Source organism: Crassostrea angulata, chromosome 2 (assembly GCF_025612915.1).
Source record: "Crassostrea angulata isolate pt1a10 chromosome 2, ASM2561291v2, whole genome shotgun sequence".
NCBI lineage: Eukaryota > Metazoa > Mollusca > Bivalvia > Ostreida > Ostreidae > Magallana > Magallana angulata.
Window position 1 is genome coordinate 1,585,386 of NC_069112.1, and position 20,340 is coordinate 1,605,725.

Sequence of the window (20,340 nt, forward strand, 5' to 3'; positions counted from 1 at the left end):
ATCTACTTGTATAGATTTGCCTGTTTATAAATGTACCACATTCACAATCAGTTACCTCATGATTAGTTGTACATGCATTAGGTTTACATGATTCTGCATGTGTAATCACTGTTTTGTATCTTTATTCAGCTATACTTCTGTGTATACACTATATGTACATGTAACTAATAGGTCCATTAATGTATAATGTATATTCATACATTTATTATAAATTCCATTGATATATATTGTGTTCGTATTCATTTGTACCAAACATTTCAATGTGTTTGTTTACATTGTGTTTTTAGTAATCTATTCAGTAACCATGGCAAATAAAATTTATGTATTGAAGATCCCTCACTGCAGACCTTTTTTTAATAATTATTTTTGGCTTATTTTACACCGACGATGTAACTTACTGCTTAACTGTTCACAATTCAGTATGCATGTGTATGTGCGATTACCATTTTTTGTTTTTATTTATTGTATACAGGGTTTTTTTTGGCCCCATTTAAATTTCGTAATTATTCACTTGCAAACAGTTTTGCTCCAACTTAAATTCGCGCTGACATAAATGTGCTCATAAAGAGATAATTTTAAATATCGGAATTCGCCCAGTTTTAAATTTGCCTGTTGACGACGAAGGCAAAAAGGGGGGGGGGATAAAATGGGAAATATTTCTCTGCATACAGTAATACTTGTTTTCAGAAATTAGAGTAAAATCTTTAGACCGACACACTTTGTGCATCAGTGTACTAAATAAGAATACAAAAAAAAACTATTTAAATTGTTGACGCAATAATAGATGCAATTTACATGTTTGTCAACGATAATGTCTCTATGACTGTCACGTGTTACATTTATTTTTCTAAAAAGTAAACATCGAAATTTGTACTTTATAGCTTATTCATTTACCATGACACAGATTACTTATTGCAAAATTCTTTAATTTCAAACAGATTGTTGTTTTTCATTTAAAATTAAACCGATACTCAAATGCACTCTTAGTAAACTCAAGAATAACATCCCACCCCTGCAAAGACACATTCTAAAAGTCGTCTTGTAAAATAAAACTCCAACAGTTTCTCTTAAGAAGGATAAAGACAAGATGCAATTAAAGATTTTTTTTGTCAATGACCTTGAACTTTACGAAATGACAGTAAGTCAATGTCATGTCACATTGTGTGGTCATAAGAAATCTTTGTGTGAAGTATGAACAACCATAACAAAGATATGCACCTGACATAAATTTTGAACTTATTTTGTAAGTAACCGTATACTGTACGAAATGACCTTGAGTCAAAAGTAATGTCATTTATTTTGGTCATAACAATCTTGATGTGAAGTTTGAACTTCCAGTGATTCTCATTAGTAAAGTTATGCACCTGCCACCAATTATGAACTTATGTAAGTGACCTTGGACTGTTAACTGATTTTCGCTGGGAACAATGCATCATGTCTAGATTCAGTGAAGAAGCCAAATCTCAAATACTACAATGAATACTCCCAGGTCTGCAAACAAGGGGTAGGTTTGTTATTAAAATGACATTCTCTGGTCTGCCAACAAGGGGTAAGTTTGTTATTACAATGATTTCTCCAAAAGCCAGTTTTAAAAATCAATTTTACAGAATTTGAGTGAAAAATCACAAAAAGCAATCACTAAAGATATAATTTTCAGAAGTCGTTAGCTGTATGCTTTTGCAATCAAATGAAAGGAAGCTACTAAAACTAATAATATTATTATGATAATATTAATGGTTTCTTTTCAGTTTTGCACAGGCTCCTTGTGTCTGAAGGTCGGAACACCAGAAGATGGGATATCTCCAGGTGATTGGGAGGAATGCTTTGTTACACTGCCTGGTGATCTGACAGTACAACAAATGGAACAGCTGTGTTATTTAGCCTGTAGTAAGTATTGTTGTCTAATCTATAGTATTATAGACAAATTGTCTGACAGTACAACAAAAGAACAAGCTGTGTTTTTTAGCCTGCAGTAAGTATTATAGACAAGTTGTCTAATCTGTAGTATTATAGACAAGTTGTCTAATGTGTAGTAAGTATTATAGACAAATTGTCTGACAGTACAACAAAAGGAGCAGCTGTGTTACTTAGCCTGTAGTAAGTATTATAGACAAGTTGTCTAATCTGTAGTATTATAGACAAGTTGTCTAATATGTAGTATTATATACAAGTTATCTAATCTGTAGTAAGTATTGTAGACAAGTTGTCTAATCTGTATTATTATAGACAAGTTGTCTAATCTGTAGTAAGTATTATAGACAGATTATCTAATCTGTAGTATTTTAGACAAAATACTTATTCTAAATATATATCTTGTATAATCAGCAGTCATAAAAGCACTGTAAATAAGTGCAACACTAGCGCGTTGTAAACCGTTTCTTGTGATCGGTAACTAAGCCAGAATTTCCTCAATGTAATTTTAAAAATGATGTTTATTACTTTTAATCCTGATATTACAGTTAGTTGATAAGCTGTTAGTAGTTGATAATTCTGAAATAAAAGTTAAAATTATTATATAAATGTTTGTCTATACAGATCCTGTACAAAACAGTAGTAAGTGGGTCAAAGGGTTGGACTACTACCCCAAATACACAGAAGTACAAAGACTGATTTTATAAATATTGTCATTAGGCTAACACAATCAAGAAACATTTATCTGTAAAAGGTATAAATACAAAATAGACTAAATTTTACATTAATAATGCAAATAAGATAACTTTTTTTAAAACTCTAAAAGACTGTTACATTATTTTCTTTGCCATTTGGCACATAGCTAGTAATTACACAAAAAACTTTAAGGAAAGAACTGCGAACGCTAACGCCCGTTTCCCGCCTACATTTTACATCCAAATATTTCGAAATTTCTGTCAGATATTAAAAAATTAAGTTTTCTAATAAAAAACATAATCAAATCCTAATCAATTAATATAAAAATAAAATTTGTAATCAAATTAATTATCTTTAAACAAAAGTTTTGCTAACGCGGGGCTTTAAAAAAATTTCATTGAAATCGGTCACTATGAGTGAGTAAAATATTTATAGCGGCCAATATGTGCATAAAAACTTAATAATAACATATTTACAATGCGTATTAAAGTAAAATTCCATTTTAATTCTAATCTGTTAATAATTTTGAGATAATTTACAAAGCAAAATTCTTTTTTTTGAAATGTATTTCGGTCTGTAGACATATGTCCCCCCCCCCCCGTGAAACAACAAACCGTTTGGTAAAAATATGCTAAATAACAATAATTAAATCCCCTCAAAAGGAAATTTTGTTTCACGGGGGGGGGGGGGGGAGATGTTTTAAAAACATTTTCTGTTTTCGGTTATTTTCTGTTATGAAATGAGCTATTTTAACCCAAAATGCAAAGTTATGTATCTCTTTGTTTGACTAAATCATTTATATTTAATGAAAATATACATAAATGTTAATAGTAAAAAAATAACATAGATTAGACAACTTTCAAAAAATTACTTTTAGTTAGGCGGCTAGACAATGCTTTCGTTCGCAGTCCTTTAACATCTTCATTAACAAACTTGTATCACACACTGTGAATAAACTTTTTTCCTTTTCATTATTATACACACATGTTCCCAGTATAAGAAATGATTTTTTTTTAAAGATTAACTTTTAAAAAATTATATCATTATACCCTAGTTTTTCGTTCAGGGGACTGTACATTTAGCAAGGATAAAAACTCCCACTTAATATCAAAACGTTGCATTTTCCCAATCCATTGGCCCCAGTCACAGTACCAAAAAATGGGTGTGAGAGGCCTTGACAAGTTGTAGTTCATGCTGTAGATCAATCTTGTAAATCAATCTTGTTAAGTTTTGTCTGTTTTGCCATAGTGTGATTAATATGTTGGAGTCTTTCAACAGAAAAGAAGAATGACTCTGATGCTGTATGCTATGCCACAAACGAGAACCTGGACAGTTCTAATGCCCTGTATGCTCTCCTACAAGATGTCAACCAGCGGAAACAGTCCAGCGGCGGAATCAAACTAACAGCCGGTAAGATATTTGTTTGAAATCACAGGTGAAATATAAAATCTCTCCCTGTTAGAAATACTGTGGAATCGTTAGACTTCCTTGTGGTTCAGTTTTTGTGGTATTTGTGAATAGCTGTCACCCACGAATCAGAGTTTACATCCTCGACGAAAACTTATTATAAAAGATTTAGTTTTCCTACTGAAACTAAAAACCGATGCATCCACAATACTACATCCCCACAAATAAGACAAACCCACAGTCCCTGAAAATTGGCCTCACAAAATTAAATGATTCCATAGTATGACACACGTATGCAGAAATAAGTTGCCTGTCTGGTTGTTACTTTTAACACAAGTCAAAACTTAACCTGCTTCTCTTTAGAAGGAGGGAATCAAGTAAATGATTAGACCTGTCAACACTTTTATATTTTGCTGTTCTCGGGAAAGTAAACAAACCAAACCTTCCCAATCAAAATCCTAGTCTTAATCCTCGGTCCTGCATAAAAAAAGCTCCTGTAGGATTCATCCATAGTTGGGAAATATTTGATAGACAAATTAAGATTTGAAAATGAAATTAAATACTATTAAATTTATGATACAGATTCACCATGTAATAATTTTAAGCTCACCTAAATCGTTGGTTCAGGTGAGCTCTTCTGATCACACCCATCCATCTGTATGTCAGTCTGTCTGTTCGTCTCTAAACTTTTCTCATTTTTGAGTTCTTCTCAAGAACCACTAGGCCAAATTATACCAAACTTAGTACAAAGCATCCTTATGGAAAGGGAATTTCAAATTGTTTAAAGAAAGCAAATAAAAAGGGATGCATGAATTGGTTTAAAAAGCTTCTGCTTAAGAACCACTGTATCAGAAATGCCGATATTTACAAAGAAACTTGTACATATAGTGAAGACTCTACATTGTAAAATCCTCACCCCAGAACAAATAATGGGGCCCTAAGAGGGGTTCAAAGTTTGACATAGAAATATAATAGGAAATTGTTTTAAAATCTTCTTCTCAAGAACTATGATGCTACAATTTAAGAGATTACTATGCAAGCATCCTGATATGATAAAGGTTCTAATTGTTCAAATCATGGGGTCCCAATAAAAGTTTTAAGTGTAACTTAGAAATAAAGAGGGAAGTTGTTGAAAAACTGATATAGAATGATACACCCTCAAATAATGTAGATTCTTAATTGTTCAAATAAAAACCCTGAACCAATACTGGAGTCCCAATAAGAATTTAAAGTTATACATAGAAATATATAGGCCTAGGGAAGATGTCGAAAAACAGATATATAGAGGATATCTATATTGTGTGATTTTATATTTGTTTTATCGAACGAGTTGAAATGGTGTATATATTTGCGAGGCTTGCCGAGCGAATATAACCATTTCAACGAGTTGGATAAAGCAAATATAAAATCACACAATTATTGATGTTCCATTTATCTCATACAATTTGATTTATATTATGAAGCTTTTGAGACAGTCCCTTGTGTGACCCGAATTGTTGGGTTTTTTTTTCAAAGATTAAAAACGATGATGCAACGTTGTGTTATGCCGCTATTGTGACCTTGCGCAATACAATTTAATACGTTATTCTTGAGATAAATCTAACTGTTTTTATGTATAATTTCACTGAAATAAACCTTAAAATAATTTTTTGGCTCTAAATAATTTTTCTTAGAGCTTATTCACTTGAATAAATGGAAATTCCAATTAGAAGACTTGAATAATCAAGTTTGTTGACATATATATATACAAAGTTGCGAATGCTCGTAAGTTTGAATTGACTCGAACGAGGAGCAGTTGTTGATGTTTATTAAAACAAACACTAGGCTAGCCTTATGATTCGAAATTGAAAATAGTGAATAAGGATGCTTACTGGTGGTGGAAAAAAAGTCTTATGAAACATTTTTTTGGTAAGTTCTTGTATATAAACACAACCAGAGCGATCTGTTTTCATCGCGTCGTAATGATGAACTCCTTGATAGTTAACGTAATTTGCAGTTTTATAATCTTCACAAAGCAAGTTGGAAGTGGGCTAAACTTATCAAAAATCGGACAAACAAGATAAAAGTGTCTTGTGGTTACAGATATGAATAACTTTGTAAAAAAGGTGTGTGTGTGTGTGTGTCTGTGGGGGGGGGGGTTAACACCGCCCCCCCCCCCACTCACAATAGCCCCCCTCCCCCGGTTCCGACGCCTGTGCTACGCAGTTATATGTTTTCCTTCATATTTGTAATTTAAATCTTTGAATCTTTGACAAAATCAATTTTATATTAATTTTTCTAGTAGATATAGTTATGTTGAAAGTACTAGCAAATCTTCGAAAATAGGTAACTGAAGCGTTGAAGCGAGTGGTTGTGTCAAAAATAGTTCGGACCGGAAGTATTTTATAAAACATCACCCGTTTGATATGGTTTATCACACGGGTAATATACACCACACGTATGAGATAAAGAACTATACAAAAACTGTTGTAATAGTGTCATGTAGCCCATAGGCCTCTATTTTGATTTATCCCACAGTTTCACAACCAATGTGTTAATTTTTTATGATCTAGGTTCCCCCTGTAACAATTACCAAGGTTACTGTGATGTGTTTTCTCGTTGCCGTGGCGTTGATAATGAAGGACCACTACAGCGACTGAAGAACTTGATATTTAACGAAAAAACGCTGGCCAATATAAAGAACTGGATTATTGTAAGTCATGCTGTATTATTGTAAGTCATCCTGAATTATTGTAGGTCATGCTGAATTATTGTTAGTCATGCTGTATTATTGTAAGTCATGCTGAATCATTGTAAGTCATGCTGAATCATTGTAAGTCATGCTGGATTACTGTAAATCATGCTGGATTATTGTAAGTCATGCTGGATTATTGTAAAGCATACTGGGTTATTGTAAGTCATACTTGATTATTGTAAGTCATGCTGGATAAATGTAAGTCATGATTGATTATTGAAAGTTATGCTGGGTTATTGTAAGTCATACTGGGTTATTGTAAGTCATACTGGGTTATTGTAAGTCATAATTGATTATTGTAAGTCATGCTGGATAAATATAAGTCATGATGGATTATTGTAAGTCATACTGAGTTAATGTAGGGTAACAATAAATATAATTGCTTTTTCTTCGGTCTGAAATGTCACACTTTCATTGGTTTAAACATAGCACTCGATTGCCTCATATATCTCTATGTTTGTTCAGGGAAAAGTAATATTCGGCAATATGGCTGTCATTGGCTGACACTTCGCCTTGTTATTTGGTTGATCTATTGATGGCATGATGTATAAATATATAGATGTACTGTTGTAGGAATATTGGTGGGCCGTCTTACTGATGGCTATAGGCCTTATCCTGTTTATGGGATTCTGTGCTGTATCTAACATGTTATACTGTAAATAACTTGTGTTATATATATATAAAATGTAATGTTGTAGGAATATTGGTGGGCTGTGTTACTGATGGCTATAGGCCTTATCCTGTTTATGGGATTGTTAATCAAGTTATGTGCTGTATCTAACATGTTATACTGTAAATAACTTGTGTTATATATATAATGTAATGTTGTAGGAATATTTGTGGGCCGTCTTACTGATGGGTATAGGCCTTATCCTGTTTATGGGATTGTTAATCAAGTTATGTGCTGTATCTAACATGTTATACTGTAAATAACTTGTGTTATATATATAATGTAATGTTGTACGAATATTGGTGGGCCGTCTTATTGATGGGTATAGGCCTTATCCTGTTTATGGGATTGTTCATCAAGTTCTGTACTGTATCTAACATGTTATACTGTAAAGGACTTGTGTTATATATATAATGTAATGTTGTAGGAATATTGGTGGGCCGTCTTATTGATGGCTATAGGACTTATCCTGTTTATGGGATTGTTCATCAAGTTGTGTACTGTATCTAACGTGTTATACTGTAAATAACTTGTGTTATATATATAATGTAATGTTGTAGGAATATTGGTGGGCCGTCTTACTGATGGCTATAGGCCTTATCCTGTTTATGGGATTGTTAATCAAGTTATGTGCTGTATCTAACATGTTATACTGTAAATAACTTGTGTTATATATATAATGTAATGTTGTAGGAATATTGGTGGGCCGTCTTATTGATGGGTATAGGCCTTATCCTGTTTATGGGATTGTTCATCAAGTTCTGTACTGTATCTAACATGTTATACTGTAAATAACTTGTGTTATATATATAATGTAATGTTGTAGGAATATTGGTGGGCCGTCTTACTGATGGCTATAGGCCTTATCCTGTTTATGGGATTCTGTGCTGTATCTAACATGTTATACTGTAAATAACTTGTGTTATATATATAATGTAATGTTGTAGGAATATTGGTGGGCCGTCTTACTGATGGCTATAGGCCTTATCCTGTTTATGGGATTGTTCATCAAGTTCTGTGCCGTGCACACACCCAGCTCAAACCCTAACGCCAAACCAGCCTTGAAATTGACGGACACATTGAGGCGACGACGCCGTCACCCAGAGCAACAGTATCGAGCCCAGGTAGGATGGTCAATGACCTTGACATAGTTATTTGAGGACAGATAATGTCAAGGTCGTACTTAAATTACAGATAAAGAAATTATAACATCATAAAATATAGATCACCTGGGCTAAAGAAACTTTGTGATGTAATACAAATGGTTACACAATAGTTGAATGTCATACAAAATGCGATCAACCACTGATTAGATTGACAGAGTAATGATGATAGACTGATAATGTCGGACTTTATAGGGTTAATGGAGTGAGTGACTACATCATTGGTAGAGTCACAACTACACACAACAAGTTTATCCGCTGGTGTCTTACAATGTCTTGTCTAGAAGTAGTCTGGATTTCCTGGATACATGGAAATAGTCTGGATTTCCTAAACCAATAATGGTTTTGATATAAAAAAAAATCATAGTCCTAGTGCAGGATGCTTAAGACCATAGTCCTAGTGTAGGATGTTTAGGACCATAGTCCTATTGTAGGATGTTTAGTACAATAGTCCTAGTGTAAGGTGTTAAGAACTTTAGTCCTTGTGTAGGATGTTTAGGACTATAGTCCTAGTGTAGGATATTAAGGACCTTATTCCTACTATAGGATGATCTGTAGAAAATAGGGGTGATATGTGATATATTAACAGATGTATGAATAAGATTGGACATATTTATATATTGGATTATTTATTTATCAACATCTTAATTGTCACTAATGGTCAATGTGGTTACTTTGCCTTCAAGTCTTACGTTTAGAGATTTCTATTTAATCATATGCTTTACTAACTGTGATATGCACTAAAACAAACAATGATGTTCTTCACTTACACACTGTTATGGATCATACTGCTACTCAACAACTGACATTTAATAGGACTGGACGGTAATGGCCATTTTTAGACTGTATTGATCTCCGTTCAAAGAAGAGCTGTAGATAAAGTAAAGGAAAATATTCTAATTTTATAACGAAAGTATAAAATTTTGTAATTTGTCTTTACCAATTAAAGTTTATAGCCTTTAGAACTTATCTGAAAATTTAAGATAACTGCATTAACTTCAAACTATAACCTTTCTCTTCAATCAGACATTTGTTTAATTATTTCATTGAAACTCAAGTTATTGTTCTAGAGAGATTTTTAAAAACTCTTAAATAATTGATGAAGATAAATGAAAGTTATGTAAACACTAAGTGCTCTAAGAATTGCTTGTATCTGTAACTGATGCACTAATAGCATAATAATCTAAAGAACGAGTGTACTCATGGGCCCCGGTAAAAAGTGAATAAATGAGGATTCTAATTATGTTTTAACTTTTTCGTTTCACATCATCTCTTGATATAAAATTTAGTTTTGGTTGTAACACGCTTTCTGATTGACTAAAAATTAGTTTATATTGTAAAAAGAACGTTGCTTACGTCATAGTAAGGCTAACGTCAAAAACGTATTAATCCGCCTGACGTTACATTTGAATGTTTTACAATTTAATGTAATTTTAAAGGTCAAATGACCGTTTTTATCTACGATTTATAACAAACAATTAAATCATGAACAATGAATTCAAATATTAACTAATTTCATACGATATAAATTGGTAAGGGTCAACCGACATTCCTGAATGTATATACTAAATCAAGGACGGGCATTCATTTCAAAGCCTTTGTTTACTGTCAGCCTAACCGAGTACAAATGTGTGTAAAAGACAAATAACGCAGTTTACATTTAAAACATTCCTGTGAAAATGTTTGTACAACATCAGGTCAGTCTTTAAAAAATGAAAAAAAGTATAAAAAAATTAAAGGTATTTCCTTTGAAATATAATCAGCGTGGCCCATGTTAAACCAACGCATGGATTAAATTCTTCCAAATAGACACTTGGGTCCTAACCTGGTAGACGTTTGTCAAATGTGCTCATTGTAAAATACTGTTACGTTTAAATCTTTTTGTTCTGGCTTTGTAGGATTAGGAATGTTTGTTTGATCACTATGGCATTTAAAAATCAACAATTGTCTAAAATGTATATTAATTTCCGTGAAGTTAAGGTGGTATGGGACATCTGTCGTCGATATTAATGTGGAGTAAAATATTTGGAAAGGTAAAAGTTATTAAAAGCCCAGCGGGATTCGAACCTATGGCCTATTGATTTGTAGTAAACCATCTAATCCACTGCACTACGCTGTTAGATGACAACATTGGGAAAGAAACTACTAACATAATACAGTTTATTTAATTGTTTATTCTGATAAACAATACACCACAATATGAAAGTGTCCCATGCCAACTTAAGCGTGCATTTGAAACAGAAGTTTCCATCAGTGCTTGAATATTACGGAAAAAAGAAACTTGTTTATATTTTCTACATGTAAACGGCACTGAAAAGGGCCAATTCTCTATAATTTAAGTGCACTCGTTCTTTTCAAAATAATTATGCATGCAAATATACTTTGCCTGTTTAAGTTTCTAATGAGAGGTTACAGCTTAAGCTTTCCATAGTTTAATGAGCTTTTATAAGCTTCTTAACCTTTTTTTTTCATTAACTATTGCTACTTTCGTTGGCAGCACTATTTTTTAACATTTAACTTTTTAACATTAAGAAATTTGAAACAGAATATTTATTCAGAGATTAAATGTTTAAGGGGTCTGGGTGGCAATCCACCATTAAATATAATTTTTTTTTTTGAAATTATAGACCAATCCACACTTTACAAAAGTTATGTCCCTTGGCCGCCATCTTTGGGGAAAAACCCATAGGTTTCTCACTGTAACTTTTGTAGCTTAAAGGTTTGTAACTTTGTCATTTGGCAATAAAATTCCGTTTCCGTTGTGTAGTTTGATTGCCCAAGAATGGGGCAATCCACACATCGAAGGAATAAACTAAATTCAAATAGATTTAATCACAGGACGCCCACAATTTTGTTTGGTAGCATAACGAAGAAAAATGTTTGGTCTTTCCCTTTTGACCTTGGATTGACCCTGCAAAGGGAAACAATCTTTGCAAAGTGTGGATTTGACAAGAATACTGACTGACCTTTTCACACTTATTATATCAATTGCCGATTTGTGTACGAAATTGTGCCATTTATGCAATTACGACAAAGAGCTCACGGCAGGTGTGACCGGTCAGCAGAGGATGCTCGCTCCTCCATGGCACCTGATCCTACCTCTAATTAATATAAGTCCATGTTTGATCTGCTCCAGAATAGTAATTTTCAATTGGACTTTTGATTGTGTACACTGTTCGTTATCACCACATGTCATCCATATAATTGAAGCTTATTATTAACATACATTCGTTTATACCCCCAATAAATGTTTTACATGACATGTAGTTTGACACAATATAGTAAATTATCAAACAATATTGTATTGTTTATTACATACCTTTTAATATACCTTCATCACCTGAACACTGTTGTTAATACCACATGTCATTTTTAATAAATCTATAAACGATTATGCAATAAGAAACAATTATAAATTTTAGCCTTGACATTATGATTCGTTTGTGTGTCTAAACCTTAAAACAGTGTACTTGCTCTAATATAGATTTAATAGATATAAACTTTTGTCAAAAGTAGCCACTGCCATCCGACCGTCTCCAAGTATAGACCAAGTGCTGTATATTTTATTATATCCCTGCAAACGAAGTTTTTTCTGCGAAAACATTACAAAAGCAAAACTCTTCATTTAAACCGTATGTAATTTACTATAGTTTTAAACTATTTGCGAATTTAAAAAAACAAAAAACTTACCAATTGCCTCTTTTAAAGGGATCACCTCAGAATAAAAGTTTATTTTCTCTGAAAATTGCCAGCAGATTAAGAAAATACTATAATGGTGTAAATTTTAACATGTTGTTAGTAATATCATCATTTTCTACCATACTGTAAAAAAATACTAAATCATTCCATCTGCTTATAGTTTTGGGCATCTCAAAATATCGAAATGCATCAAGTTTTGCTGTACCTATAGATTTGAAATATTACAACTGTAGATTAAATGACCCCCCCCCCCCCCCACCCTTCCAGAAAAAAATGACAATGGACAATCAGCCAAACCATGATTCATACAGTATAATGGTTCCCCTCATAGTGTAACATACTGTATACAGGGTTATATTCGCCCATGATTTTACTTTGGGTTTTTTGCTCCACGTTTCACACCCTAATAAATCGTCCAATCACATTAATGTGATAGATAATGCTTATTTAACACAGTTATTGAATTTGTCCAGTCTTAAATTCACCTACTGACAAAGAGGGACGAAAAAAAACTAGGCTGATAATTTCCATGTATATTAATCCTTGAGTTAATAGCAATAAAACACTAAATATGACACTGTCTGGGTTTTGTAGAACCACGACACTCAATACCCTTTGATAGTTGTAAGTATATATATCCTGTCTAAGGCAAATCTACATGTGTGAATTAACCTGCATATATCCTAGCACTGCACATCAGCGAAATCTCACAGCCAGTCTCAAAACAACACCCCTGACAGGAACCAACTTCCTCTTCTTTCTTTTACATGCACTAATATAGTGAGAAAATATCTGCAAGAAAAAAATGTCCAAATTCCTTCTGTTCTCACATTCATATAGCATTATACGTAAGCAATGTTTTATAAAGTGAAATTAGGCGACTAGCCGTGAGATTTGGTTGATGTCGGCCATTATCTATACAGAAACCTTACCAAATTTGTGTGCTTAAAACTGCTGTCGTAGTTTGCACTAGTTAGATAACTTTTTAATGTCTAGTCTAATTGTACTTACTTTTTATCCTTTGTAATGAAGAAGTCAGACCTGGTATTAATAGAAAAACAACTGATTAGGTACACAACAAGAATACACGTGCAAGAAACAAAATAAAAACAGATATTTATGATAAATGTATTGTTGAAAAGTTATATTATTAACACAAATTTGATAGAAGAGGAACATATTCTTTACGATGAATACAGCATGAGTTGCACCTCTGAGATATTCTAAGGTATACACCAAGAATAAACAAGGGGGGGGGGGTGGGGGTAATAAAATCAATTGAAGGCAAAACGAGTCCACCGTACTGCTATATCGTTGTGAATGATCAATTTAACATACAGATACGTGTTAATCAGGAATCGTTTATTCATGTTACATATATGTCCTTTCCAAGCAATACGTGCTAGCAGCTGGCTAACAGCTCCATCTGTTTGAACAGACTTGCCTGCTTGATTCATTGTAGCACATTCTGATACTTTCATAAAGAATCACACATCAAAGTCATGTTTTCTTTAACTTTGTTTTCATCGATCATTTGATATAGATGATAAAGTTGATGCCTCTGAAGATGTTGAGAAAGTGAATGATAGATGGCATCATTCCGTGATAAACTATCACTCGGTTCTCTTTACATTAGTGGATCTCTAACTTCATTGGTAGTATCGCCTGATCAGTCGGTTCTCTTTACATTAGTGGATCTCTAACTTCATTGGTAGTATCGCCTGATCAGTCGGTTCTCTTTACATTAGTGGATCTCTAACTTCGTTGGTAGTATCTCCTGATCAGTCGGTTCTCTTTACATTAGTGGATCTCTAACTTCATTGGTAGTATCGCCTGATCAGTCGGTTCTCTTTACATTAGATGGATCTCTAACTTCATTGGTAGTATCATCTGATCAGTCGGTTCTCTTTACATTAGATGGATCTCTAACTTCATTGGTAGTATCATCTGATCAGTCGGTTCTCTTTACATTAGATGGATCTCTAACTTCATTGGTAGTATCGCCTGATCAGTCGGTTCTCTTTACATTAGATGGATCTCTAACTTCATTGGTAGTATCGCCTGATCAGTCGGTTCTCTTTACATTAGATGGATCTCTAACTTCATTGGTAGTATTATCTGATCAGTCGGTTCTCTTTACATTAGATGGATCTCTAACTTCATTGGTAGTATCGCCTGATGGGTTTGTGGCAAATTGTACGTGTTCAGATTTCGATATGGTTATTCCAGATGAGATGGGTTTATATTCAAAGTTTGTAGAGTTCTTTCGGGTTTTGACCAATCAATAAGTGATAGAAAGAAAATCAGCGGAGAGAAACTGTATTCCACATGCTACCATGGAATTAAATAGACATATCATTGAATAGGTTGTTTTTAGTTGGGATATGACTTAAAAGGGAACATTCACAGAATGTGTGTGAGTTCCTGTCATTTGGTTGCATGTTGGACATGAGCTGTTTACGTACAACGTAATACACTTGCATGTACTTCAGTGGACCCAATGACCAAGTTCCATAAAATTGTATATATTGAAAACAACCCTAAACGTTACCCTAATAGTATAACCAGTGTTTGTACTTAATGCATTACTTGATTATAAGATTTGTACACGTCTTCTGTAATTTTGTAATGAACTTCTGTATCAGACGAATTTTACGCTTAGATTTAGACGTAAACTTCAAAACTAAAGCTTCTACAGTTACGTATAGTAAAAACACTTATTGTTAAAAACTGAATCAGATGCAGAGCCTTTTTTTTATAAGGTGAATTTTGCGACATAGTAATGTGTATGTCCTTTATTTACAAGCAACCAAGAGCAACATCAAAGATTTAGGGTAAACGTTTAGCCAATTTAGCCACACGCACGCTGCCGCTTCCATACTTTCTCCTTTACCCTTTTCGCCTCTTACACTACGGCATTTATAGTAATGGTGGTGGGTGCCAGATGCATTATGGGTATAACTAGATAACATCACGTGTTGTACTGGGTTTTGTTTTCCACCAAGTATTTAAGAATAAAGAATATAGGGGACTATTGAATTAAATATGAACAATCTGGGTTTTTTTTAATTTTTTTTTTTGAAAAGTATGTGCGAAAATATGTTCGATTAATTTATAATTTATAATTAAAAAGATAAATGTCAGTGATTATTTGAATCTTATATTTTGAATAAATATTAAAGAATTTGTTCGTAATGTAATTTATATTCTGATCAGTGTGTGCGAGAGGGAAATTAGAAGTTGTAATTTATAGCATAACTAATCTTCTCTTTCCTTGAAAAAAAAACGAACATTGAGATGCAGTTAGTTTAGTGTATTATACCATTTCTAAAGATACGATTCTAAGTTCTGTTTTATTGTATAAAGGTAAGATTTTAAATTGTGTTTTATTCTATAGTATGGTCAATAAATCTGCTATAAAGCTGATAGATAATTAATAATAATCTTTTTTTGGTTAAACAATGTTATAAATTAATGTTGGTCAACAAATGGTACATGTAAACGGGCACAGTTTGTCTTTTTAACAGATGTTTAACATCTTGTGGTAATTACAATTCAAAATGAGAACTTGCGTTGCACAAAAAGATCAATGTCATATGCCGAAAAATATTTCTAGAAGTGACGCTTTTGAAATTCGAATGATAATATTATGTGTTTGTACAATTGAAACAGTAGATTATTTGGAGATGTGTAATCATAACTAAGCAATTTAATTGCATGCACTTACTAATATTTTTTCTTCATTTTATAAAGACTAGTACAATTTGTTACGTTATATGTTTTGACGAATGGTATCTATACTGAGCCTTGTTTTTATTTCTTATTGTAGGGCCCATCGGGACCCCCGCCGCCATACTCAGCACACGGAGGCCCACCACAGGGGCACAGGAAGGGAGCAGGGGCTAAAGGCGGGAGATACAATAATTTAGAAATGCGCAAAGTTTGAACCATATATCATCTAAATTGAATTCATCGTATTTAATGATTTTTTTAACGAATGTACACTAGAAGAACAACATTTCCATATGTGTTTTGAATGATGTAGTCCTTTGGTATTTTTGATAATGTAACATTTGTGTTAAAGATACAGATCTGTGTTCATTTCTTTGTAAATCATTATGCAAACATAATTCCTATTATGAAAAACAATATGACGGGGTATTGGGGTTTCAATTGTTCATTATTTTTTAATAAATTATTTCCTTCTGTATTTTGGTAGAATGATATTACATTGAGGCATTTTTGATTGTTAAGGTCAGGCGACACGTTCCTCAATTTTATATAACTTTTTCCAGGAATTTGTTGATGGTTTACAACTATTTTGACAAGCTTTCTTGCAAAAAATTAGGGTTCCTTACAAGGCATTTCTACAAAATACTAGAGTATGCAATTTCCTATATAATCTTCTTGGAAATACACTCGAATTGCTGATGTAAAAATAAATACATATACAGCACAGCAAAATTCACTATAGAGGAACTCTATCTCGGCCGGAGCAGGGATTTGAACTCACGACCTCCAGAACATGTACGCTTCTGGCAGTGAGCGGCCACGGTTCTAACCACTCGGCCATCTAGACACATAACCACATGTAATTAAATTTTAATCATTTTTAAAATAATTATAAAATTAATAATTTTATTGGAACTCTCTATAACGAGGAGATACAAAAAAGATTCTCGAAGAACGTGTCGTCTGACCTTAATATTTTGGAGTTTTTGTGCTCATGCATACAGTGTTAGTTATTGTTTACTTCAGTTTGAATCATGTTATAAAATAAAAGGCTATACTAATCATTGTAATGTAAGCAAATGTACGTTAAAAATGTGATCCATTGTTTCAATCAAGGCAAATATCTTCGTTATTAATTGCACTAATAGTATAACTATGTTTAGATGATGGCCTATCGAGTTAATGTAAATCATTTATGCCCTTTCTTATGGATTAAAAATACCAGGTTTTTCCATTGTGTGCTATTGAACTGACTGGAGCAGAATGACCGCACCTTGGAATGTGACGTAACAAGGGTATATGTATTCTATTGGTCGTTCTATTTCCTAGCATAATTTGTGTTAAAAGGTTCCAGCTTTTCGTGGACTCTATCTAACCATCATTTTCCTTTATTTATACATATCTTTGAAAGTGGGCTTTTGCCACTTAATTTGTAAACGTTTGTTTTAATTATTTTAACTCTTGTCTATAAACCATTTTAAGTTGTTAACAGTTCTTTAAATATTTCTTACGTCTGTTTGTGTCTTTACTGAGTACAGTATACGTACATTTAAGGTACGTGACAAGTCCCTTACAGAATGCTAGTCACGTTATCATATCCTTGTCAACTTTCAGTAGCAGCACTGTAGGAGCACAAAGAACTGACACAAGTAGAAACTGCAATATATCCTCTATTTTAATTGTATGCTACTCAGAAATACATTTAACCAATTTTGATGATGTACAGGCGATATGTAACTACATTTTTTAACAATTGTTTTCACTTTATTTCCCCCTTTCTATTTATTTTATTTCATCGCAACTGTAGCCTAAAGAAAAGGACTGGAATGTTTTGTTGGTTTTTTTTGCCTGGGTCGTCAAATGATTCTTCAATCGCCGTAAAAATAATACATGTTTGACCTCCTCTCCCAGAGTTTTAACTGTTTCATATATCCCTATGATGAAAGTCCCAGGACATCTACTTAGTGACTTAATGGTTTAACACATGTTGTCATCTAGCCACCTACAAAACCAAGCACCTGCTAATGATGCTAGTTATTTATTTTGCTTAGTGCCATTCACAGGACGAATTACCAATCTATAAATATGTATTGTTATATGGGAAGTTGTCTATGTTAAAACAAGAAATTATCTGTGTGTTTTAAAAGTCAATGAGATCAGTTATTTTGGATATAAATATGGGTCGGCTTCATTATTCAACAGAATGGAGACAAAAGGAGAGATTGTAACTTTATGTTCCTTAGAAATTTAGTTTAGATCCAAGATCGGGAGTCAATAGATCGCTTTAATATAATTAGCTATTTTCATCAGTTTAGGTTCCCCTCCTGTTAATTTTTTTTGCATTGTGAGAATCTCGTGCATTGTTTAAATCGCTTTATTCAATCTTCTATAGATTTTGATTGATCATGGAATGTTACGATTCTTCTCTTTTGCTTAAGGTGGTATGAGACACCTCCATATTGTGACGTACTATAGAAAGAAATGTAAAGGTTCATACTTTTATCAACAGTAATATCGACAGGTCTTCCATACCACCTTAACATGTTTGTACTTTTATTTTCTCTTTGGTTGGTGCTGATGATGTTTTGTTCATTTACAATGTAATTAACGTAACAAATGTGTATCACCTCCTCCATTTATTAAATCCTGTGAATTAACCCAGTGTTTTGTAAAGAAAAGGTTGAGATGCATTCTGTTTTAAATGTAACGCATACTTGTAAACATTGTTATGAAACTTTCCTTGAGAGCTGTTGAACATAGAAAAAAAATTACTAAAATGACACTAATTTGCTGTAAAACATTGTGTTATTTATTTAACTTAAAGTTTGTTTCGTCATGTTTATTCTTCGCTGTCAGACATTTATTTTACTGGAAACAATAAAACAAAATCATATGAAAAGGGTTTCTTTTTATTGATTGTCTAAAAAAAGGGTATTGAAATATTACCAAAAAATAGTTATATTGTAAAGTAATATAGGTAACACAAAATAAAGAATTAATAAACGAGGGAAAATTCGAACAGAATAAATGCAAATGGCAAATATTTGAAAACATTCTTGATTTTTATGATTCATAACTGGTGTTTATATTTGCACATCAATGAAATATTTGATATATCTATTGGTATATTTTTTTTATTTTTTGCAGTATTACGTAAATAGTTAAGGACTAAATGGTTTATATATGTATTAATGTTTTTTCTTAATACTGTATTACGTAAATAGTTTGGCTGGTCGTGATCTGGACAATGGATTTACGTCACACCGTGGAAGATGGTCATCTACAGAAGTCGTTCACTTACTTTTACTTTTACAATTACTTTTAATGTAGGGTTATAATTATGGTTTGTTATTTTTCATTTATGAATTGTGTATTTGTTAGAAATCGATTGATTCAAAAAAATTTAAATAAACAATAAAGATACATTCCTGGGATTCTTTGGTTAATATATTACTTGATTCGTTTAATAACTTGAGTTCTGTTTTTTGTTTGAGAATGACGAGTTATAATCTAAGTATAACATTGTGGGTCTTTTCAAATCAGAAATTAACTCTTTTAATAATTACGTATTACAAATTATTAATGTTCTTATTGCTAGACAATAATTTTTTTTAGACAAACTAAATCATAGCTCAATAAACAAAGAAAACAATGCAATTAAGACAAGTGCATGCTCGAGGCATGGATTTTAAATGGGTAGAGCCTATTCCAATCTGATCTTGAAGTATTAAAATAATAAAGACAAGTTGAGAGTTAGCTAGATAAGTTTGAATGAAATTACCACCATTTATTAACATTTCACCCAGTGACGAAAATCGGGGTTACATGGGACACCCGCACTCAACATATAACTATCACCGGGGAAAATAAGGTGTTTCTATGATGTTTATATTTCCAAGATATTATAAAAATGTATTCTCCTGGAAATATTGTAAAAATTTTAAAATTCAAAGGGATGAATAAATGTACCACCCATATATCAATATTTCCAGGTGTCTATATTAAAGCATTGAATGATTTATTTGTGACGTCGTCGTGTCAATAACTGCCGTCAGGTGAGCAGTCAAATTGAATAACCCACGACGACCTCAAAAATAAATCATTTAATGCTTATATTTACATTCCCTTACTGAGGAAATCAATTGTTTACTTAAATAAATCGATATAAAGTGCAGATCACGGAGGGAGTGAATAAGTAACAGCAAGAACAGCTGTTATATAAAACCGGTTTAAACTGGTTATTACATAGACTGTTGAGTTGAGATCGACGAGCATGAAAATATAATCCATGAAAAATAACTCTTGAAATTTTGCTTTCAACTATAAAG

General features: G+C 32.6%; 1 protein-coding gene across 1 annotated transcript; it reads left to right on the forward strand.

Moving 5' to 3' along the window:
* Window positions 1-3,893: 3,893 nt before the first annotated feature.
* Window positions 3,894-16,489, forward strand: LOC128171429 (disintegrin and metalloproteinase domain-containing protein 10-like). Its single transcript, XM_052837226.1, has 5 exons — window positions 3,894-4,017; window positions 6,567-6,706; window positions 8,366-8,542; window positions 12,875-12,904; window positions 16,110-16,489. The coding sequence occupies exons 3-5, from the start codon at window positions 8,390-8,392 to the stop codon at window positions 16,224-16,226; spliced, it is 300 nt and encodes a 99-aa protein (XP_052693186.1). The 5' UTR covers window positions 3,894-4,017; window positions 6,567-6,706; window positions 8,366-8,389; the 3' UTR covers window positions 16,227-16,489.
* The last annotated feature ends 3,851 nt before the right edge of the window (window positions 16,490-20,340 follow it).

Coding starts and splice junctions, on each gene's coding strand:
- LOC128171429 (XM_052837226.1), top strand. CDS start 8,390: ATGGCTATAGGCCTTATCCTGTTTATGGGATTGTTCATCAAGTTCTGT. Junction 8,543..12,874: donor AGCAACAGTATCGAGCCCAG/GTAGGATGGTCA, acceptor TGGGTTTTGTAG/AACCACGACACTCAATACCC. Junction 12,905..16,109: donor CTCAATACCCTTTGATAGTT/GTAAGTATATAT, acceptor TTCTTATTGTAG/GGCCCATCGGGACCCCCGCC.